Source organism: Manis pentadactyla, chromosome 2 (assembly GCF_030020395.1).
Source record: "Manis pentadactyla isolate mManPen7 chromosome 2, mManPen7.hap1, whole genome shotgun sequence".
Classification (NCBI taxonomy): Eukaryota; Metazoa; Chordata; class Mammalia; order Pholidota; family Manidae; genus Manis; species Manis pentadactyla.
In genome coordinates, this window is record NC_080020.1 from 102,344,433 (window position 1) to 102,369,670 (window position 25,238).

Below are 25,238 nucleotides of genomic sequence, written 5' to 3' on the forward strand. Positions count from 1 at the left end.
TCTTACCCCCTTCGCGAGGCGCTGGGTTCTCTCAGGTGTGGATGTGGTCTGGATATTGTCCTGTGTCCTCTGGTCTTTATTCTGGGAACGGTTGTCTTTGTTATATTTTCATAGATATATGTTGTTTTGGGAGGAGATTTCCGCTGCTCTACTCACGCCGCCATCTTCTCGAGAAATGATTATTAACTTAGAATGTGAGAGGGGGTAATTTTTTTCTTATTGTCAACTCCAGAGTTAAGGGAAGGAATTTGATGGCTATCAACCTTTAATATTAAAGAAAAATTAAGAAATGCAATACTAAATTTTTAAAAAGTACAGGGTACCATGTTCTCCATGATGAGAGATGTCAAAATGGAAATATGTAATAAGTAAATATGAATGCCCAGAAAAAAGACAATTTAACGTTAGTAATTTCTGGTGCTGGTGTAATGACTATTTTAAAATAATTTGTTGTTTTTCAATTTTTTAAATGTGAATGTACTCCCTTTTACCATAAATGAATTTTTCCCAATTTAAAAATTGAAACTCATTTATTAAATTCAAATAATATAATTCTTCTATAGAAGAAAATAGGAATTACCTTCAATCTTCTTAATTCTGGTTGGTGAACATTCATCCTGATGTCCACCTATGATTATCACATTAATTTTATAATCAGGGTAAATAAAGATACTACCAAGGATAAGAAAGCAAATGTACCTATGCTCTAGAATGACAAATAATAAATCCTGATGTATTCCATAGATCTTCTAGTGAATACATCCAGATTCTTTCTAATACCTCTATTGTATTCTCACCTTGGGCTAAGGGTAAAGTGGGAGAAGATCTACTTATCTCACCATGAGAGAGAAAAGACAGGGCCCTGGGGACATATACTGCCACAGAGTAGCTATAGGACTTTATAAATAACCTCTTCATAGTTGAGCCTATTTCTTCTGTAAAAATACCTCCCTCACTTACCTATGGCATAGTTCAAGGGTGAAATCTTTTACAAGATTAACATGTAGTTTTACTGCTAAAACTTCTTCATTTTTTTCTAGCCCTTATATATAAATTTTATTTCTTTAAACTATCTACTGAATAAAGAACACAACTATTTTACTTCATAGTATTTTTATTTCACACTATGTGGTGTGTATTATTATGGAGCAGATAATTTATTATTAAAACATCTCATTAGGAGGAGACACAGAGTAGTATGGATTCTGTGGTTTTTGCCTCAAGTTTGCAAAAGACTCACACTGCCATGCCGTGTACAGGAAATACCGCAGACAGACTCAATTTGCTTTTTGCTTTTTCCTTTTAGAGCATCAAAGTGAAAACTTACTAAGGAGCTAAAAAAAGCTGGAGCTTTGGAAGAAATATTAATTTTGGATAAAATTTATGGCCTTAAAATCACAGAAATCACATTCTTCTTTGAAAGAGTCATTTAAAAAAATTTAACACATAAGACAGGATGGTCATTTACCTTGACGTAAAATACACAGCTGATGCACCAGATAAGATAGAATTATGCAAAAATACCAAACCTCTGACCTCAAATCAGTGTACAGGACACACCATACATAGGACATTCAAAGCTTTTTTAATCTGTCAGCTATTTCTAATTATATCAGCTTTATGACCGTTAACTGATTTCTTTTTTAAAATGGGTTTAAATTAGGTACCTTGCAGAGTCAACAAAGATTTTGCTTCTTTGTTCTTCAATGTGATCAAAATATTTTCTTCTAATGAGTGTGTCCAACCAAAGTTTTGTAGAAATGAACATACCCTTCAGCTATTCATTTTCATGAGTTTATTCTGAGGTAAATGAAAAAAAAGAAGCAATACCAAACATACACAGTATGTTAGACCATGCTAAGAGTTTATTGGAGTGAGTATGATAACAGGTTTCAGGGCAGCAGTTATTATATACAATATTTTTACTTTTAATAAAATGGATACAATTCTTTACACTGTCCATTAACAATTTTACAACCTCACAGTAGTAATACACAGTACACAATTCTCCTTACAGGCCAATGCTTCCCAATAAGGAATGCAGTGTTGCATTGTTGCATCCTGAATAAGGGCAGAGGGTGTCTCAGAAATTAAAACTAAGTGTTGGGATGTCCTGCGTGAAACAATTCTAGATGAAGAAGGTCTGGGCTTTTGCTGCTCCCAATGATTGTTTTTACTTGGTCCCTAAGTGTGTTCAACTCCAGAAGACTAGCCCTGGTTAATAGACAGGTAAGGATATACTTTTAACTCTTATTTAATCCACTATTTACTTATGCAAAGTACATGTGTTAGTATGGTGGGCTGATGTGGTCTAAGGGAGCTTACAGTATTTTGAGGAGTAAGATAAAGAGCTTCATTTCCTCCCTCCACCCCCAATTATTTTCTGCCTCTCAAAATGCAAGATGCCTTAGGGGCAAGACAAGAAGACTGTGACCTGGCAATGGAACAATGATGCTCTGCTCTCTCAGAAAGCTGTGAGTAGGTTCTGTGTGGCGGCTCCCTTCTTCTTGGCTCCTTTATGGAGGAAAGGAACAATTATCTCAATTTCCCCAACCAATCTCTCTTTATCTCTTAAAAAACAGGGGTGGGGACAGGTAATAGGAAACATTCAAGAGAATACCTGGCTTTCATTCTGTGTTATTTGGAAGATTATTTTTTTAATTTGGGATCTTGTTTTAATTGAGGCATAATTGACATACAACATTATATTAGTTTCAGGTATAAGTTTCCTTTTAATAATTTTGTCTCCAATCTATATGCATAGATCAAACTGAAATAAAAGATTAAACACTGAGTCTCAGCCTTTTGCAGAAGAGCTCCTAACATTCCAGACTTACTCTTTTTCATAAAGATGTGACTTGAAATATGGTGAGATCAAACATAATCAACGTTAGGAATGTCATTGGTCCCCAGTTCACTGCTGTGATTTCTGTGATGTGTCAGATAATTAAAGGATTTCCAAATCTCAACTCACCTGTAGAAAAAGTGCTACCACTCAAGGTCTCAAGGTTCTGCACGGGCCAAAGGCCTAGCACGCCCTGTCACAGAAGCCCCAAATCCAACCATAGCATCCCATTGTGCCTCTGAGAAGAGAAGAAACCACTGGGAAGGCAGAAGACAGAGACACCCTGCAAATGGGCTTGGCTCCTGCCGCCTGCTCCTCATGGTACTGGCACTCTCCAGCCTGCGGCGCTGTGGTGCGAGGACAACACAGGGGTAAAGCTCTGAACTTGTTAGCTATTAAGGTGTGTGTGGGGGGGCGGGGGGCGGGTTCTTTGATATATCTGAAAAAGAAAAAAAGCTGATCTGAAAGCAGGGGGTCCAACAGCAGAAGTGATAACTCATCCTTGCATATTTTTGGGTATTGCAAAATTTCAGCAAGACGTTCTTACGTGTGTATCTGCTGGGGGGGTGCTGAGCCTGGGACGGAGCGGATTCAGGGGTTAAGCTCAGGCCCTTTATAGAGGCAGGAGTATCTACTCCCATCTGTTAACTGGATCTCCTGGGTGCCAGATGTTATACATACATTCCTTACATTTCCTCAAGTTGGATGGGTAAAAGCTGTTACCTAGAATTTTAAAAATCGAGGTTAAGTTTTAATACGGGGATCAAAAATATCGATTTGTTCACTAGATTACAGTGCTAGATGTTAGCTCTATTCATATTGCCCTACATAAAATGTTGCACAACAGTGCCTCCATTTGGGAAACAGCAGCATTTAGCCTTTTGGAAAGTGCTGCAGAGTTAACATCCAAAGGTGGCTTCAGAAGTTCTGTGTAGGAGGAATTTATGGGTAGCCGTCTGACTGGGTTGCCCAGTACACTCACCTTGAAGTTGTGTTTGTATTAAAAAGTCTTTTGTTTACAGTTAAATAGCATATTTTAGTTAAAAAATAGCATCCATTGGAGGATTTTAAAGCCCTTCTTTCTATGTATTGGGTCATTATTTCCCTGGGTGAGGATAGGGATTGCGGGGAGCTGATGGAGACCCACGGAAGGCGGCGTCCTCCCTTCACCCCGCCAGCCTCAGCATACTTGCTGATAGTGTCCCATAAAAGCTGGCAAATCTTTACAGATGTTCCATCTCTGAAGCACATTTCATTGTATCCCTACTTGATTATATCATACTAACTCTTTAGAGTGTCACAGAAGAATGGGGACTGGAATCCTGTATGAATGATCAACCCTCTGAAGCTGGTATTCACAGCAAACAAAGTACATACTTCAAACAGATTTTTCTCCAGCAGGTTTCTCAGAAACCTCCCTTGGGGGAGACAACTAGAGGAGGGAGACTTGAGAAATATTGAAAATAAACAAAGGTAGAGAGGATACTATTTTTCTGTTTAATGATTTATCAGAAGCCTCTTTATTTGAACAATAATGTGACTGCACCTGGCACATGAACCATGCTCCGAGGCTGGGTCTCTCCTAGTTTTCTCAGTGTTGTGCAAAGCAAGTCAGTTAATTCACATGGAGCAGATGACAACATGCTTGGCAAAGCCATTGCCCTGTGTAAAAGCACATAGCATGGGAGCTGGCAGGGCAGCCACTCATGCTGTGCAACTGAGGCCTTTCCACGATGCCTAGAGAGGATACAGGCAGAGCTTCTCAAAGCCTGTACAAGTCAGCTTTACTCAATCTCTATGCTTTTGGTGCAAGGATTTATTTTCCAATTGAGCCTACACACTGGTTTTATAAAAAGAAAAGGGATATATACCTATATATTTGTACTTACAGGTAAAATTATTATGGTCAAGCATCAAATTTTGTAAAAATATCTCATTTCAAGCATTTATAACATAGAAAATTAAGAGACTAAATTGCCTATGAATCTAGTACTCAGAGAAAATAACTGAACTCACTGAGGTTCATATTGGATGACAGAAATCGCAAATATTTACAAAGGATGGCCTTTCACAGTATGGCTCCAGGGCTCAGGGTCCATAGGGCGAGCGAAACAGCCTCTTTGTGGCGGTGTAAGTCTGATTTTCACATGTCACCTTTTGTATTTTCTTGCTTTTAGCTCCTTCCTTCTCCAGCATGTTCACATCATTTTATTAATATTAAAGGAAGGCTATAACTTTAGAAATTGAAATTGAAGAATGGGAAGCTATGTAGCATTATGTCTACTGGGTGGGCTTGAGATGAGCACTTTAAGCATAATTTGAAATGATTATATTGTGTTTGCATATAGGTGTAATATATATGTGTCTGTGTGTATATGTGTGTGTGTATCTCCAACACATTATGCCTATTTATCTACCATCTATCTCCCTATCACCTACCGATCATCTCTGTCAGTCATCTATTTATCATCTGTCACCTACATTCTATCATTGTCATCCAATCTATCTCAATGGTGTGCTGAAGCCAGCTCATGCTGATTCACGGGAGTGACAGATACATTCTCAGGAGTTCTGCAAGCTGGTTGGGGTTATGTTTGTAATATGGAAGAGACTGTGGTAAGACTGTTTATACAACTGGCTAAAGATACAAATGGGACTTTTCCCTCCTGGAGAGCCGGTTTTAAAATAATTTACCAATATACTATTGTAGGTTTGGTCTGGAAAGGGACTTCATACTTCATAGTGGAAGCAAATATGAATTAAAAAAATACCGAGGTTAAATAAAAAATTTTGGCAATTTAATTTAACCAATAACCTCATAACTAGTCTTAAATATCATTCACTTTTCTGATGAATTAGTTTAAAACAGTGATAGAGCTTAGTATATTTCTTAATCATTGATTGTGTTTTAGAAGATTTATATAAAGCTACTTTAGGATATCTCTTAACTTATTAATCAAAGCCTCTACATTTATGTTTTATAGTTACAGAACTGTGCACTAAAGTTAAATATTAATGAAAATGAAAACTATATGCAAAGGGGATGAATCAAACCTTTCTTGTTAGTATAGCTTTTGTGTGTTTATTTTTTGTAAGCTGTTTACAAACCTCTGAGGTATTTTGTATTCAATTTGTGTCTGTACATGTGTGTGTGTATGTGTACATGTCTGTTTATGCACAGACACAGATACCCAGACACATACACACATAGGCCTCAACAAATTACAATATTAGGGAAATGTGGTATGCGGTTCATTAAATGTTCACTTAAAAAGAAGACGGAATGACTTACATTAAATTACTTAAATTAAAAATTGTGCCAGGCTTATAAGTAGCTATTTGATCTGGCCAAACAGCTCTTCCACTTTTTTCTAAAAAGCTCAAAATGCCATTGTTTCTACATTTTCCCCTTGGGTTCACAATGCATTTAGTTGAAATATGCACTCTCCTGGTTTATGACTGCTTCGCCTAGCAGGCACCGAGGCCAAGTGTGGTCTGTTAGGTTTATTTCTGAGATGTGCTGAGACTGGAGCAGGCTGAGCACTGGAGTTGTGCAACATGGTGACTGTGAATACAAGAGACCTGAGTTTTGTTGGGCAAAGAAAGATGGAAACGATGATCTCTGCACCTGGAGACAGACAGTAGGAATGAAGAAGACGGCGAGAGTGGCCCTTCCTGAACAATGACAGGCCAGCAGGAGGATACCAGAGCTCTGGGAAGATTTAGCTTTTTTTCTAGCTACTGATGACCCCAGCACTCCCCAGGTGCATCAGGATCTTAGCTGTAGATGTGGGGAGCCATGAGGTAGGCTGACTATGAATCTTCAGATAATGCCTTGGAAATTAGTTTAGAAAATTAAATCCACGGCACTTAATTTTTCCGTTGATTTGCTGTTTTGTGATGAAAGTGGAGCCCAGGACTTTCTGGATAATTACAGCTTTTGGTCTTGTGATGGTAAGCGGGGTGGACAGATGGAGTTGTTGCAGAAGTATCAGCAAATTTTACAGCAGTAGTTCACACATGCATGTACTATACATTCATTCATTGTTATTTTCCTAAGAAATGGAACAACCTACGAGCTTGTACTACAGTAGAGTTCAATGCGCCATAACGATTACTTCAAAAACAAAAGAGCTCATACAGAGGTGTGATATCTTCCTATTGGTGTGAAGTTTTGAAACTGAAATACTTTAGAATACATTTTTGGAGTTCTATTTAAATATTGATATGCCATACTCAAAATGCAGTGGCTTCTTGGTAAAACACAATACTGAAATAGAATAGTGCTTTTTCATAAAAATAAGAAATGTGTTTGGAAAATTAAATACCTCTAACAAAAATTAAAAATAAACATTCTCTCACAGCTTGAGGGTTTGAATGAACCATGTACCAAGGAGCTGGGAAAACTCCTACTTTTGGTTACATCCTGGGACCTCTAACGTTCAAAAGCTGGCCAGCAAGATTACTTCAGCATTTCAGTGGCATCTGTCTATGCTGCCATGTTCTATTCTGAAACCATTTTAGCATATTCCACACACAACATGGCTTTTCAGGACAAATCACTGTTATGCTACACAAAACTGTATTTTTTCAGTATAAAAGAATTTTGAGTTTTAGAGCTCAGTATCAAAATTAAGCATGTTCTGTAAAAGCTTAAATTCATCCATTCTGTGCACTTGCTTTTAAACAGATATATTTCAATTTTCCATCCTAGATAGAATTTCAGCTCAATTGCACTATTTTCCAAACACTCTGGAAAGAAAGCTTTCCAAGTACAGAACCCAACACAGAGGTGCTGACTGTACACTCTGTGATTCAATTCTATTTTCATTCCATATTGTATATAGACTATCTGGTAAAATTTTCTCATTTGAATAGGGGAAGTGATCTTTTTCAGGTAATTCCTTTCTTGGCATTTACAAATGTTGACTGGCAGGCTGAATGTGATGTCCATCAGAATCAACGGAAAAGGCTTAGTTTACACTGTTTTTAAAGTAAATGTTTCAATGATCATAAAAATCTTTTTATGCATTCCTTAAATACTTTGAATGATGATTTAATACATAATCATATTTGTAAAGGTTACTCATCTTCTAAACACTTAATACTTCTGCTTAAATACTCAACACAGATGAGTGATTATTTAAAATATTTTTCAACATTTTATAAAATATATCTTTGTAGTATTATTTTTGGATCTTGCTTGACCTGTCATTTGCCAAGTGATTATCCCTGATGGATTACAGAAAGTTATGTGACTATATTTTTAAATGAATTTACAAATTTCCTGTCACATATTTAAGGCAAACCTGAGGATAGACCATTGAATAATGATTATTTTTTCCTCTTGTAAAATATTTCATTTCTCCATTTTCTTCTTCAATGGTCTTTTGAAGAACCCAATCTGTTGAGAAAATACCAAACATAACATAATTAATTATTTGAATTTAGGTAATACACAGTAATCTCCTTAGATAAAATTTACTTTAATACTGTGCGAGCAATTCTGGCGATACAAATAATTAATAAAATTGAGAGGTATTTTTTTCATTGACTTGTTAAGTTAGATTGAAAATCAAGAAATGACATTTATCAAATCACTATTTCATCTTTAACTTTTCTGTTGGTTAAATAAATCACATCTCCTAGTAAAAAACTAGTTTATGTGGTGAACTAATTTAGAAGGTTCTGGGAAAATACACTGGGACACATGCAATCAGTAGTTAGCTGGCATTGTCTTTACTTTGCCATCATGCTTTTGTTTCAGGGATGTGTCAAAGAAATTTCCACCTAATAACCAATGGTCATAAATTAAGGTCAGTAGGGCTGGTAGGGAATCTGGTAGGGACACTGTGGTTAAGGGGAAGATTTCTGAGTTGTCAAGTTTAATTTTAAATGTATCAGAACATCTGCCTATATAGGCTTGACATGAAGAGCCTCTTGAAAACATCCTGTGTCATTTGGATATGAAAATGAAGTCACTGATCGTTTGAAAAATCTCACATGGGGGTGAATGTGGGTCACTTTTCACAATACTTTCTGATTGGGCATCACAAAAACAAGTGCTTTATTTATTTATTTTCTCTTATACAGAATAATAAAAAAGTAAGTAAAGGGTTTGGAAGGGACCTTTTCAATACCCTAATCTAAAATGGGTATTTTTAAAAAAGGAAATGTTTTTTTCTTAATCTATATAGTAAAAAATTAGACAGTGGATGTAGTTCAAGCAGACAGTAAGTTAATTCTTTTAAAGTGTGGTGCTTTCATATCATTTCATAATGGAGTTATGGTAAATTATGCAAGGGAATTATATATATTTAAAAATAACTATTGAACATTTGAGGGCTTAGAGGGGATAAATGGTCAAAAATATGCAGTTTTTAATGAGAGAAGTTACACTGAGAGTTTTGTGTTTTCCACTGTGCCAGAATCTAGTTGGTGACAGATGAGAAAAAGGTCGCAGCACGGATGACCATGAAAGAGCATATTGTCTTCCTTAGAATGCCAGTTCTCCTACATGCCTCCGGCCTTTTCCTTTGCACCAACTGTACAACTTCTGGATTCCCAAACCACTGAGCCCTTCACCTTGTGCCTGCATGTCCTGAATTGAAAATAAATCAGGCAATGCTTTCAGGAAAGTAGGTGGGAAATTAGAAGGTTTTCTTTCCTACCCCACCCAGCTCTTGACCTTCTATCCTTCCTCTCTCATCTGCTTTTCAACCTTCCTTTGCTTTCACATATTAAATCCTCCGTTCTAAAACTTAACTTCTGTCATCTAAACTCTCCACTTAACCAATCCCGTTAACACTGGGTTTTTAGTGGAAGTTGGGTGATTAGAATTGGAATTAGGAGAAAATGGTTTATAGCTTCAAACTGGATGGGGCCAATCCAGCCCAAATTTGAAACAAGTTAAGTTTGTTTTTGGTGCCCAGACTTTCAGCCTCACTTTCCTTCTTTATGGTTCTGTGTTTACTTAATGGTCTTATTTATGCTCCCCTCATTCAAAACCCTCTGGCAAAGGGCAAAGGGTCTGATTAAACAGTCCCTGGCAGAAAACACATGCTTAATGACTAAAATAAGGAATAAGTGTTGAGTGACAAATTTATACTAATATATAAAAGACTGAAAAATGGTAGTGCTCTTCTCCATCCGCACCCCCCACAATTATACGCATACTGGCTGAGGAACAAAGCTTTAGATTAGGAAATAAATCATCAATGGTGAGGCTTCAGGCATCAGTAGGAGATTAAGAGAAGGACATTATTCTTCTTTCTCAGGGTTCCTCTGTCAGCTGAGTCTCATTCTGCTCTGTTATACCCGCCTGACTGGGCTTCGCCCTCAGCATGTGGTACCATATTTCACGACATGTTTTTCAATTTATTTAAGCTTGTGTCCTTTATTATTCAACATTAAGTAGCTACTAAGATTTTGTAAAGCTTTAATTTCTGTCATGTGTACTTAGAAGGTAATGATAGGAAGGCAGTCTATTGGATTGGAATCACAGCTCCAGGAGGAATCTTTGGCCTGTTCCCCACACAGAGTCTTCGACTGGAAATTCCAATGAACTTCCAGAGTGGTGTGATTTGGAAGAAAAAGGAAAAAGGGATAGTACTGAGATTTCTGTTCCTCATCTATTTCATATAAAAAGATGCCTGGGGATGAAGGTAGCAGATCACTGCTCTCATCCAGTCCCTTACTAGCTGGTAAATTTTGGAGACTTTCAGTGTTCTTCAGTATAAAATGTAGTTGAAGTCCATAGATGAAAAGGTTGTAAAGACAACAGAGAGAATAAAAGCAAGACAGCACACAGAGAGGGGGTAAATAGTGCTGGCATTTGTGAAATGGCCCAGATTCAGATCCTTACTCTGGACCTGACAAGTCTTGGTCCTTGGGAAATACATTTAACTTTTCTATGCTTCAGCTTCCTCATTTACAAAATGACGTTCTTAACTGTGTCTTCCTCACGGGGTTGATGTTAATATTAAAATGGAGGCTTTGTCTACCTTGCCTCTGGCCCATGCCTCCCTTGGAGCGTATTCAAATAAAACTTTCTCTCTGCTTCACTAAAAAAAAAAAAAGAAGAAGAAAAGAAAATGGACAAGCTTAAAACAGTTCTGGCATGTAGTAAGCACTCAACAACTGCTCGCTCTTCCTGTCACCATGGATCACAGTTCTGGTTGCTGCCTCTCCCATCACAGGGGCTGAGCTAACCACCTGCTGGTAAAGACTGTCCAAAGGTTGTTAAATGACCTTCCTTTGGGCCTAAATAAATGTAAGAAGCCACCAGAACCTATCAACAAGACAACAAAAAAACATTTACACATTCTTACTGGATGATAGAATGTGTTTATTTTTATGTTTATGCTTTTTCAGGCTGGTGACCAAAAAACAGGGGGATGAAACTTATTTGTTTGTTTTAAACAGAAGTATGTGGCCAGAGAGAACCTGCTTAAACATCAACTCTGGTTTTCCTCTTCTGTTAGTGGTGTCCTAAAACTGTACAGGAAAGTGCAGTGCTCAGAATAAAAGACCATGCTGAAAGAAATCAACCGTAAAGGTCTTTCTGTTAGAGGGACATAAATGGAGAAGCCACGTTCTGTATTTCAGACACAGCCTTGACACCACCTAAGCCAGGCCGTGGGCACCACACTGTGGCAAAGCCAGGTATTACAGACAGAGCGCTGATAACTGCACAGTAGGGGTGAGAGCTGGAGGTTTGAGGTGGTGGAGAATTCCGCCTTGGAGATTTTGCTGGAAAAAGCTGTGATTCTATTTACTTAACTAAATGCTACTCACCCACACCTTTACCACAGTTTTGTTCATGTTCTCCTCTGAGAGTAAGCCCACAAAAAAGGAAGTTAGTCATTATAAGAGTCAGAAAGGACAGGAGCAGTTGGTAATTTGGTGGGAGAAAAATTTGCTATTCAAACTACCTGATTAGAAGATAATTGTCTTGCTCAGGTATTAGAAAAATGAATATGTAGCTACAATCTGTATTTTTAACATTGTTTAGCTATCTAACAAGACAAGAGGTGAAATTCAGGGTGATGTTTTGCTAGAATAAATGCCAATTTGATGTCTCGTTGGACAAACATTAAACTCAACTTTTCTATGGTATTTTATTCTCTGTTGAGTTTACCCTAAAAGCCACTATCTTGGTTCTGTTGAATTTGAAAATGATAAAGCTAAGAGTTTGAAAAATCTTGCATACCTCTGTTTAAGCAAAATATCTATCAGTATGTTGGATTTTACCCAATAGAAAATACATGGATTTGTGCAGTTTTACAAGAGGGTTTAAAAATAGGAGTCTGTGAAACTATAAAGTTTACCTTTCATAAACTCATTAACAAATTTCTCATCTCTCACTTGGGTGCACAATCACTGCATAATATGTGGCATGTTTCTAGATTAAGGAACTTTTTAATATATATAGAGATATATGAATAGGATAAGGCTTATCTTAGCTATGATTCTGTTGCTTAAATATTTTAAAACTGACATACAAATTCAATTTTTTTCTATAAAAGAGAGTTTTTATTCTTCTCTGCTTATAAAAGTAAAGAATGCTTAATTTAAAAATTTCAATGTTATGGACATATAAAGGCCAGCTATAATCCCAACCTCTAGAGAGATCCTCCATGATTTTTGGATATGTCTATATTTTTTGTTTACAAAAATGGGGTTAAGTTGTGCACAATGTTTAAGAACATCATTTTTCTTTTTTCTTTTGCCTCTGTCATCATTTCAATGTTTTTCATTGCTATATGATACTGTATTCCACAGCATGGATAAATTATACTTTATTTTACCAATTTGCTGTTGACAACTGAAATAGAAAGTGCTTACCTTCCACAGTGCTAGTATGAGCAGCATTAACAGTAATAACCCAGCAAAAGCACTCAACAGGATGACCCATAATGGCACTCTGCCTGGTAGCCCATCTTTGGATATTTGAATAGCAAGCTGAAAATTATTAAACAATATTGTTAACAATGATAAACATTTTTTAACTCCCTGTATGTTGAGTCTCTGCAGGCTATGATTTTCTACTGAACAGCGTACTTAATCAATCTCAGTACTACATACAGAGAAAACACTGAGTTTACATTTAAAAATGTTCTTCATCTACTCAAAATCTCTAACCATGTCAAATTTGTTTTGCCAAAGAAAATTTGTAATCTTCTCCCTTGGAAATTTATACATAAAGAGTAAACTATGAATCAGAATGCTCAAGGGTAGGGGTGAATTTATCTCCGAGAGAACCAAAAGTATTGCATGCTTTGAAGATTTAGTAATAGACTACAGTGCATTATCACAATAGCATTAGTTTAGGCTGGAACAGTGTCACTGGTTGTTGACATAAAATCTGATTAGGTTTTCTTATTTTAATTCTAACCCTAATGTACTTTGTTTTTTGTTTACAAATTTATGTGTAATTTCCTGCAGTAAAATGCACAAATCTCAAGTGTACAGACAAATGAATTTTTGCATATATATTCACCCCAATTTGCTTTTTATTATACCACAGTGTCTCTTACAGTTTACTTATTCTTAACATCTAGGTCTGAACGAAGTAAAGCTTTGGAGCGGACAGCTTAGTGTTCCAATTATTCGATGGGGCACCCAAATCTCAGTGAAACTAAACTTTTCTATGTCTCATTTCTTAGGTCTCTGATAAAAAAAACTATTTCAGCACAGAGGTCAATGACTAATAATAGCTCAAGGTTCTGTGTTACCTTTAACAGGGACTTCTCAATTCCTTTACTTTGGGGGAAGATAAGAGTAAAAAAGGAAAATAACAGGGGAGGTATTTACATGTACTGGGTACTGATCCAAACCCCTCAAGTTGCTCCAGGTAGGTGTCACTGCTGATACATTGGGAACACAGAGATGGCAGGAGTATAGATAAATACAGAACCATACCTTTTAAGAGAGATTCTAAATACATCTAAAACAATTCCCTGATTTTAAAGATACAGAAACTCAACTCTGGATAGGGATCAGTGACTTCTCTAAGATCACACAATTATAGAAATAGTCACTTTTGGTAATTTTAACAATCTAGATATAATTTTCCTTTAGGATAAAATATAAAATAATAGCTAATTCTCATGGGGGAATTTCAAAGTAATATTTAGGGGAAATAAAGCTAATCATAGAACTAAAAAAAATTTTAAGAATCCAATATATTCTTTTTCAATATAACACATACTCATTTTTTTGGTATTTACTGGTGAAATTTTGGCTTCTTTACATGTGGAACAACTTTTCATATATCTGGCTAAGTGCTCTTTATGAAGTAAGTAAACATTGTATGCATATACACATATATTCTTTAAAGGTGAGTATTTATCAGAGGTCATTGACACTGGAATTATTTGAAATAGTATCAATTTAAAATAACAAATTCAAAAACAACATCTGAATGTTAGCTTCAAAATAAAATTTTATGATCATAAAATCCACATGGGATATTTAAATTCTCCCATGATAATAGAGGAAATTATGTCAAAATGCCCACAACTATAACAGGGAACCTGGCTTAATTTTATAAGAAGACAAAAGAAAAAAAAACCTCAAGTCATTTTATTTTTACAAAGGACCCAAGTGTGAATTTGCATTAGGGAATAATACTTCACTTTTTTTCAAATTTTCTAATTACTAAATGAAGAAAATATAAAAAAAGACACATATTCCTACACAGTATACAGACATACCTGTAAATAAATTGATTTTCAAATCTGTTCTTCAGATGTCAACTCCATTTTATGTCAGTTTTAAAGAAGAAAATTGCAAATGCATCATTTGTTATCAAGGTGAAAGTAAAAACCATCAATTTATTGTGAGAGTTAAAAGCAGTAAAGTCAAACATGGCATGTTAATTGTAAATATCATGTTTTTTTTCAGTTTCTTACAAAGAAGGAGACTGAAATCACACTTCAAGTTAATCAAGTATAATTTGAAGCAGAAAGTGTTTGCTACTTACTGAGAGCAGTACTAGTCACTGCCTTAGGTCCTAAAGGAATTATGGAACATTATGTCACAAAATTCAAAGCAAAAAATATGTTTTCAAAACTTACAGTTGCACTTACCTCTCTTTTTTGATTGCCAGTACTTAAAACCAGTGAGGTATTTTCACTCTGAAGTTCTCCCCTTACAGTAAGATTTAAGCTGGAAAAACGTGCCTGGAAAGCAAACAATTTATTGTCAATATATTATGCTAACCACAATGAGAGTTAGTCATGTTTGGGCAGTGCAATTTTTTTTTTTTTTTAATAATTATTTTTTTATTGAAGGGTAGTTGACGCACAGTATTACATTACATTAGTTTCAAGTGAACAACACAGTGGTAGAACATTTATATACATAATTCGAGGTTCCAGCTATCACCCTACCAAGCTGTTACATTATCTTGACTATATTCCTTATGCTATACATTACATCCCGGTTACTTATTTATTTTACCATTGGAAGTCTGTCCTTTTTTTTTTTTTTTTTTTGTGAGGGCATCTCTCATATTTATTGATCAAATGATTGTTAACGACAATAAAATTCTGTATAGGGGAGTCAATGCTCAATGCACAATCATTAATCCACCCCAAGCCTGGGCAGTGCAATTTTTTAAACTAAGATTTTTCTGAGAGATTAAAACACTAGTTTTACTAACATCCAAATGCACTGATGGTATCAAATGATGACTGTGTACCCATTCTCCCACAATGCACTCAAAGTCTCACTTTGATTATTGTTACAGAAAGGAAAATTTTTATAAATAATTTCTATTCAGACTTATCCTTAGCAAAACAAACCTCAAGCCCTGCCTTTCACGTTGACGTGAAATAGCTACACTCTGGTAATGAGCTTTATATAGGAGTTTTTTAGGCTAAACATGAATTGCCAATATTCAACAATTGGTGACTTAAAAAATGGCAAATTATGATCAAACTTTTAAATGGTAATTTCATATAATTAACCAAATACTTTAAAAAGAAAAACAATACAAAATACAGTGGGTTAAGTTTTAAAGTAGCTTGCTGTTGGATTTGACTTTATTTGGGGTTTAAAAATGTCCTCTTATATATAATATATAACTATTTATAGATAGATACATAGTCTGATCTAATACAATGAGTCTAGAATATGTGTTAGCTTTACTCTTTGTTAACAGTGCCAAGGATTGTCTCTATAATTCTTTGTCAATTAACTGAGTTTAAAGTATTAAAGTAAATGCACTTTGGCATTGTATAGATGTCTATCTCTTTTGAGGTGCAAAGAAAATGAATAAGAGAGACTGAAAAAAAGCATGTATCTGGAAGGGAACCTCAAAGGTAACTTAACTACAAAGGGACAGGGAAAATGAGCCCCAAATAGCTGGTTAAGCAGAGCTAGGCTTGGACCATCTCTTTGTAGACTTCTAGTCTTGTGTTCTTTCTACAGAAGGACTCTGCTTTGCAATGTACTAAGTAATGAGCAAATATTTGTTAATGTAATTCAATAATTGCAGCAAACAATGCAATCACTTACTTTTATAAAAGTTGGTTTCCACAAGATAAGTGAAACATTCACTTGGCTCACGTCAGAAGGAATCAGATTACATGTGATAGTTGCAAATTTACATGTACTGCAGTCCTGTTTAAATGTCCAGAAGTATATGTTAGTATTCTTGCCATTTGATAAAAGGTAGTATGTGACAATATTCTATAAGATTGCTATTGTTTGGTTGACATTAGCTTTATTCACATGAAAAGCATGTGGTAAAATTAGCACATGTCATGGTTATCTGAATTTACCAGAATTGTGCCTCGCTTGAGATCTTCAGATTTGGATATAGTTATTTTCTTCCCCGAGTTGATACCAAAAGGATCCTGAAGGCTACTGGGTCTGCATTTTGCATTCTAAGAAACAAAAATATTTCTTTTATCAGACAATGCCAGATGTCAGAGGGAAAAAGTGACTTGGTACAATAACATGACGAATCTGTGAATGATTCTTCACAGACTCTTCACTGCCATTGCCATATGTAAATGATCCATTTCTGCAAGTGTGAAATATGGAAGAGGATATTCTATATCAACTATACACACTCACCCCCAGATAAAAATTACTGTTACCATGCCGCTTTGGAGTTGGATCAGATAGTAGTGAGGTTGTCATAGAAAAGGAAGGATGCTAGTAGGACTTAACTGCTTCATAAATAACACACCCATTAATTTGTTGTTTTCATCAAACATCAGTTTGCAAATTCCCATAATACAGATAGAGAAAAGAAATTTAAAACTCTATTGAGGAAAGGACAGGGTTAGTATTTTTTATTCAATATGATGGTTCATATGATGTTTTATGAAACAAACCAAAAAAAAAAAAAAAAGGAGAAAGAGAGAGGACTTTCATCTGTATTTATGTGTTCATCCATAATATTCCTTTACGTCCCTTTACACCAAGGGTAAGACACTTTGTCTATGTGGGAGGAAGATGTAAGCAAGCTGCCCTATAGATGTAAACATGTTAACAGGCCTATAGATGTAAACATGTTAATGTTTATAAGATAGCTGGTTCTGGGAATGGTTTTCTAGATTTAATCTAATAAATCTTTTGCTTCCCTAGGACGCTACATCTTTGACAAAAGGTAATAAGGATAAAGGTTCATAAGCAGTAGTGAAGTACAACTTCATTCTTTCACCTGCTTTTTATGTATGAGAGGGAAATGCTAGAGGTTTAATTTTTCTTGACTTCAGGAGGACATTTAAATATTACAAACCAACTACCATTGTTATTTCTTGATTTCTGAGAATGTTTTACCTTAAAAAGAACTCTGAAAAGAAGACAAATAATCAAATGCTGAAATCATGCAGGCAATGTTTCAGTAGTTATGATTGATTTCCTATGTTTCTGAGACTGAACCATCACAGTTAACTAGTACCTTATAGACTCATTCAGTATTATAGGTATGGAGTGTGATTCTGCTATTATTTGGGGTAAGTGAGTAGATAGCACTGTACTATTTTGTGTGCAGCTGTGTGTGTTTAGAAGCAAGTAAGAAGTTTCTTTATTAGAGTTGTTTGATCACATCAAACAAATGATAGGCATAATACACATTTCAGGCATGAGTCAACAAGTAGTTATCTAAAATCTACTCTAGTGAATTGAACAGTAATCTCCTGAAGATATGTCCAAATCTTTACATCTGGAACCTGTGAATGTGACCTTAGATGGCAGAGGATTGTTATGTATGTAACTAAATTAAGGATCTCCAAGATGAGATTATTCTGAATTTAGGGTGGCCTCTAAACCACTGATGAGCACACTCATAAGAGACAGAAAAGGAGAAGACAGAAACACAGGGAAGATGGCCATGTGGAGGCTGGGGCAGAAACTGGAATTGTGCTGCTACAAGCTAAGGGACACCAAGGGATGCCAGCAGCCACGAGGAGCTAGGACAGAGGCATTGATCAATTCTACCCTAAGCCCCCAGAAGGAACCAACATTGTCAACACCTTGATTTTAGACCCTGGCCTCCAGAACTGTGAGATAATAAATTTCTGTTGTTTTTAGCTACCCAGTTTGAGGTAATTTGTTACCAAAGCAGCTGTTGGGCACTAATACACCTACTAAATAATCAGCAGAAATTATTATTGTTAATTTGCTAAGTGCTTCTCCATGTTACTTTGGTAAAGCTCCTTATCACAAGTGGCATGCAGAACAAAAGGCTTTAAAGACAAACTGAAAATGATAGTAGCAATGATATAATTCCAAGGCACACATGACTTACATCAGAAGATGACCATCCACTTGGGTACAGCACGGGATAGCGATCTGATGTCCAGTTGGGGAATGAAATTGAAAGCTTAAGTTCTGGCATTGGAAACTGTCCAGTTTTTCTAATCTACAGGAACAAAACAGAAATGTAATCCTTTCTTCCTCTTTCAACAGATTCCTGTCTTATGTAGGATATTGATTCTTAATTGATGAATTCAGATGTGTAATATTTGAGTCCCAAAAGGAATGCAGTTTATGGCATGGCACTGTATAGAGAATTGGCATAATCCAACAAGCACAATAGGGATGTTTGATGGTTAGTGATCGTATGTATCAGGTACAATCATATTGTTCGTTTATCCTACCACACCCAAAATGAGACTGGAACTGAAGGAAAATCAGAATTAAAATTTTTTCCTTGTCAATTACCACACTTATTATCTATCCTTCAGACATACCAGTCTTTTGGGAAGTGGAAGGAAGAACACTTAGAATAGGTAAGCATATTTCTGTTTGCCTCAGCCTAGCTTGCCATTATTCCCTGAACTCACAAATCCTTTCTCAGCCCAGCTAGTTGGGATTTGACACATGGTACCGGCAAGCCGCATAATCATTTGCTTCCCTTCACAATCCTACCCCCAGCTAGGGTTACTGTGTCAATAACTGTGGATAATCTAGTCCAGTAAGAGTTAAACTCGCTCTCATCTCAATACCCATCTGTTTTTATCCACTAACCGAAAATTTCCACTTAATATCACATCATGCCACCAATGGTGAGTGTAGCTCATGGTGTTAGGGCAGGCAGTTAGTTAGACATAAGCAGGAGAAAAGGGCCAGCCCATCACCAAGGAAGGTTCCTCCCTGGCCAGCCCCTAAGCCCTCCTTAGTTCCCAGTTCCACAGTCAAGGACGCCTCACTTACCCAGACAGTCAAGGGACACATAGATTGTCATGAGGCCCAGGACCACAGGGGCTTCTCTGATTACAGGGCATGCACAAGGTCTGAAGACCTTGTCCTAAAGCAACTACACCTCATTAAAATAACATCTAAGTCTAATTAGCCTTGTGGTTTTGGCCCCCCCATGGGCTTTGCTTATTAGCTTATGGGTAAGTTGCCTGAGCACTGGGGAAAAGGTTATATAACCTAGAGCTGTTAATCAACCTGTCAATCAAATGACATAAGATGCAGGGCAGGCCTTCCTGCCACCTTAAGAAAATATAAAAGCCTACCTAACCCTAATAGCAATGCTACTTCTGGTTTCCAGACAGCCCTCTCTCCACCCATTTAGAGAGTGTACTTATACGTTGCTTAATAAACTCCTGCTGTTTAAAACTGTCCCAAGTCTGTCTCTTGATTGAATTTTTTCATTCGAGAAGACAAGAATCTGGGAAACACAATGTGTTCTGTCAGTAACAACAGTGAAGGAAAGCTGGGCAGGATGAAGTTCAGCAGGAAGCCGAATACACTATCCATCAGTGCTCACCTGCTAAGAAGATGTGCAACTGAACTGGGGCAACCAGGTGTTGTGGCCCTACCTTCCTACTACTCAAGCATGATTTCCAGTCCCTAAGCCTCCACAGCCTTCCTGGAATAAAGCCTTAGGCAAGCAGGGAGCTCCTTAATCTAGAGAGGATGCCAGGAAATCCAACTGGTCTGCCTAAGTGAGCCTTCTAGATTGGGAGCTATGCAGATCTGGAGCAACTCACTGTGGTCACTGAAAATTAAATGCATCCCTTAATCCTGGAATTTTGGAGATTCCTGATCAGCTGTGCCTGGCCCTTTAACCATGTTCCTCAACTCTTGCCTTCCTCTTGTACTATCCCTGGACTTGCCTGACATGGCCACTCAATCTAATTCCATCTGTTTCCTGACATAGTCAGAAATCATATTCTGTAATTAACATTTATGTTTTCTGATGAAAAACAATGTTCCTTACAGAAACATTAGAAAATACTGAAAATAAACAGAAAGTAAGTTTCCTACAATTCCAGTCCTAAGTAACATTTTAGTGTACAAATTACCTGTCTCTATCATTTGTGTATATACACATCTTATAAAATATGTATCATATAAAATACATAATCTGTTTTCATATTTGTAAAATTTATTATGTCATCACATTTTCCCATAAACTTAGAAATTTCTTTGAGAATATGACTTTTATTAGCCACTTTACATAAACCACAACATCAATATTTATTGTTGACTGTGTTCTAGGCACTGTGCTAATTTTCTTATTTGCATTATTGCCTTTAACTCTATTAACAGCCCTACAAAGTTGCTTCTCTTATTATCCCTGTTTTATCTATGAGGAAACAAGATGAGGATGAGAACAAAGAACTTCCAAGATCACAGAGCTGGTAAATAGCAGAATTAGGGTTTTTTTTTTTGTTTTTACTCTAAAATGTACCCTCTGAACTATTACAATGGCTGTCTCTCCACTAAATAACTATGTGATCACTTATTTAAGAAATTTCACATTGTTAAGATTTTAGATTGTGTCCAGGTTTTAAGTTTTAAGCTACTATAAATAACATTATTGAATATCTTTGAGACTAAATCTTTGTATCACCAGTAATTTTGTACGATAAATTTGTAGCAGTAAAATTCCTGGGTGGGTCTCACCTAAAAAAATTTTCTTTTATTTGATTACTTTTTTAAATTAAAAAACATTTCACCATTACTCAAATTTTAAATTTTATCCCAGAAAAATAATTAGAGATACAAAAGACTTAAGCCCAGGTAAAAAAATTTTCTTTTGATTACTTTTTTAAATTAAAAAACATTTCACCATTACTCTAATTTTAAATTTTATCCCAGAAAAATAATTAGAGATACAAAAGACTTCAGCCCAGGGATATTCTTAGCAATGTTATTTATATCAACATTATTTATAATAGTTAGCACCTGTTTCAAGTTTGGACCCTAATAAGTGATGACATATGAAAATCTAAAATATTCAAAGTCTCTCTTATGTTCTCTCTCTCTATTCCTTCCTTATGTTTTGCTGAATTCTCTAATCTGAGAAAACTAAATGGGGTTTGAAAACACTGGTAGCCTGAGTTCCAAAAATTTATCCCAGCAGTAGAATGATTTACATTCATGCTAATTTCCAGGGTATAGCTTATTATAGGAATTTCAGCCAAGAGCTCAAATAAAAACAATGAAATGCACCTTGAGAGTATGCATTTATTTTACTTGTGAGAGAATTTCCTTTTTCATTGTTGGCAATTCTCAAAGAGATTGAGACCATCTTTACCTATAACAATGCTGCATTATTTCATACTTTTAAATGCTTATTTAAATCCATCATTTGAATTGGACTTGAGTAATATTACCTGGGACTGTATCTGTAAATAGGCATTACCTAAAATGAAAGCCTGGCTCGACTCCATAAGTGTTTGATAAGTGTTTAGGAAATTTTTTTTATGAAGGATTCAAAAAGAAAATAAATGTTGTAATAGAAAACATCACTTGAGGAGAGGATACTAGGAACATAAGTTATAGTGTAACATATGAAAGGTAACAATAAGCAGAATGAGATACATATTTATTTGTTGAGTAAAGGAAAATACTACCAAGACAATTTGAAATAATCAATTTCTGAAATAGCCATAATTATTTTTTAAAAAGTGCTTTCCTGTCCTCCTGAAAAGATTAAATAAAGTTGACAGGCTTATAGGTAGTATCTATTTGATACCATAGTTTATTTTTTCTAGGAATCATTCTACTTAATTGTGTCTGATTATGAGGAAATTAGAGAGGTCTTAAAAATTGATGAAAGTATAACTATCAATTTAAATGAAATAGTTTTAAAACTGAAGTTATAAAGAAAAATATGCTGGAAAGTAGATATTAACCATTGAACCAGCATGTTTCTCTGTCTCTGCTAATACTCTTATTCAATTTATAAGCTTACAAATAACTTCTTTATAATACTAATTTAGAGTAATTTCTTACCAAGTAGTAGATATTAATTTCATTTCCAATGTCCTCAGTAGAATTAATGACTTCAGGGACTGTCTCATTGGCCGCAATTGAAATATGATATTCACTTGCAGAGCTTAAAAGAATTAATTGGAAGAAGAAAAATAAAAGAATAAAGTTTAATTTTTGTTTGACCTCATTCTTTTTATTTCTTCATGGCAGTACTCCCACAAAAATACTTGAGATTTCAAATCAGAGGCAAATTCTTTTACCTAGAAACCTAAATTTAATCTTTGAGGAAGAGTTGAGAAAGATTACATAATTTAGTTCAAGACTCACTGATGCTAAATCATATGGCCTTGAAGTGTTAAAGTATGTATAGTTTTTAAAATTAAAATGTCATTGTTTCCAAGTGAAAAATTTCCATGAATTCACTATTGTGAATATATATATATATTCACATATAAATATATGTATATATATTTATACATATATGTGTATGTTATATTTGTATTTATAAACATAATATATATGTATTTATTATATAATATAATACAAATATAAATATAACTTGTATTTAGTAAATAATCAGGCTAAACTTGATATTTTTAGCAGTACTGAATTTTAAATAGATTTTAGGAAACTGTTCCCTTTTCATAATTTAAAGTCCTATATTTACTGCTAAACTTAAAAGTTCAATCTTTTCCATACAACTTCTCTATGTTCTTTGGATGAACATGGTAGAATGAAATATAATCATGTTTTTAAACAGCACTTCAGTTAACAGAAGACAACAAATACTATAACTGTTCCCAATGTTTGATTTTAATAAATGAAATATTCTTGGGAAAAGTCATTGAACAGAGAGAGGTAGATACAGCAAAATAGATAACAGCCAATAGAGTTTACAGATTAAGAAATACATGCAAAATCAATGTGTATATCCTGTAATCCTCTCATTTTTGTGGCCTGTTATCAGTAAAAATATCATAGAAATTATTAAAACAGTAAGAATTTTAGACTAAACTTGCCACTGATTATTATACTTTTTGTATACATTGCACATACTTTTTAGCAAAAGCCTGGAGTCCTGCTTAAGCAAGGCAATTGATAATGGGAAACTTTGCCAATATGACTGGTATTTGAATAGATCAGATATTCTTAGGGAAAATGATGGTTTATGAATAATGGAAGAAATAAATAGAAATGAGAAATGATTTCATCTTGTGTGTCCAGAAAAGGCAGGCTGATCAGATTCTTCACAATGAGAAATGACAGCCAAGATATATGACATTTTAATTTTAAAAACTTTAATTTTAAAAACGACTGCCTTTTTGTGAAGTGCTTCTGGGTCTCCAGCTTGTGTTTAAGATTTATGACAGCACTGCCATACAATGCATATGATCAGTACCTCACACTGAAGGTTACTTGGTATGTTGGTCCCAAACTTTAGAGTATGTGAGAATTACCTGGAGGGTTTAGTTTGACACAGCTTTCTGGGCTCTACCCCCAGAGTTTCTGATTCAGTAGGTCTGTGGTGGGGCCAGAGAATTTGCCTCTCTAACAAGTTCCCAGGTGTTTCTGATGCCCGTAGCTGGCACCACACTTTGAGAACCACTGCGTTAGTAGCAAGACATCGATATAAAAATTTCCTCCTACCTGTAAAACTGTAGTCCAACTTCATATTTTACTGGAATAGAGATGCTTACTTCATTATCAGAAAGGGCTTCAGGAGGTTCTTCACTGTCACTAGAAAATACATAGCACATTCCGACAAACTGTTAAATTGACTATTTCGAGACATTTCTGAGCATTTGAAAGAGAAGCTTATCTTGGCAATTAAGTAAAAGCACGACAGAGTAGAATTCTTGATTTTTTTTTTTTAATCAGGGGAAGGGAGCTCAGAGATGGATTTTGTTAAATTTCCCAAACTGATTCTGAAGTGCAGCTAGGGTTGAAAACCACACTGATTTAGTCTATGGCTTCTCAGACTTGTATGAGGATAATGATAAATATCCTTAGATCAGTTATTAAATACATAGATTATTGGCCTTCTCTGCTAGAAATATGGATTTTGCAGATCCAAGTTGGGGCTCAGGAATTTGTGGTTTTAACACAAACACACAGGTGATTCTTATTTATCACAGATAAGGACCTTGTAAAGAGACACAACTAGGATCACATAGATAAGAGTAAATCTAAAATCTTGTCTTCTAGCTTAAAGGTCTTTCCATGCTAAGTACTTGATGCTTATGTTATTTGTTAAGCACTTATTTATTCTCTTGATTTTCATTTCATTTATATATTATGTAAACACATGCATGTATGTTTATGGACATTTATATATGCACAGATATCTGATACTTCCCTGTGCTTAAAAAAAAACATGTACCACTGATGTCGCAGTTACCAACACTGGCTCTAGGGCCAGAGTGAGTAGAGTTGTTCTTAAACATTAACACACTTTGGGAAAATTATTTAATCTCTCTGTATGTATGTTTCTTCATCTATAAAATGGGATTTTATCATTAAGTGATTGGCAAATTATGATTAAATAAGACAAAAAACCTGTTGAGTGCTTAACATTTTGCCTAAGACATAAAAAATACTTAGTGTTAGTTTTCATTTTTACCATCACCCAGTGACCCAGCTCCTAGCACTTCGCCCCACAGAAGGGCCATGTGCCTGTGATAGCTCTGTTTCCCGAGGG

At 35.4% G+C, this 25,238-nt stretch overlaps 1 protein-coding gene across 2 annotated transcripts in view; it reads right to left on the bottom strand.

The window, feature by feature from the left end:
* Positions 1 to 1,838: 1,838 nt before the first annotated feature.
* Positions 1,839 to 25,238, bottom strand: part of ITGA1 (integrin subunit alpha 1) — a 161,545-nt gene continuing 138,145 nt past the window's right edge. For both annotated transcript variants that reach the window (XM_036900387.2, XM_036900386.2), the window contains exons 22-29: positions 24,188 to 24,277; positions 22,562 to 22,664; positions 18,615 to 18,728; positions 16,636 to 16,740; positions 16,370 to 16,474; positions 14,938 to 15,030; positions 12,692 to 12,808; positions 1,839 to 8,249 (exon numbers count right to left, since the gene is read on the bottom strand). In XM_036900387.2, coding sequence (XP_036756282.2) covers positions 8,205 to 8,249; positions 12,692 to 12,808; positions 14,938 to 15,030; positions 16,370 to 16,474; positions 16,636 to 16,740; positions 18,615 to 18,728; positions 22,562 to 22,664; positions 24,188 to 24,277 — 772 coding nt within the window. In that variant the 3' untranslated portion in view covers positions 1,839 to 8,204. The remainder of the gene's footprint in view (positions 8,250 to 12,691; positions 12,809 to 14,937; positions 15,031 to 16,369; positions 16,475 to 16,635; positions 16,741 to 18,614; positions 18,729 to 22,561; positions 22,665 to 24,187; positions 24,278 to 25,238) is intronic.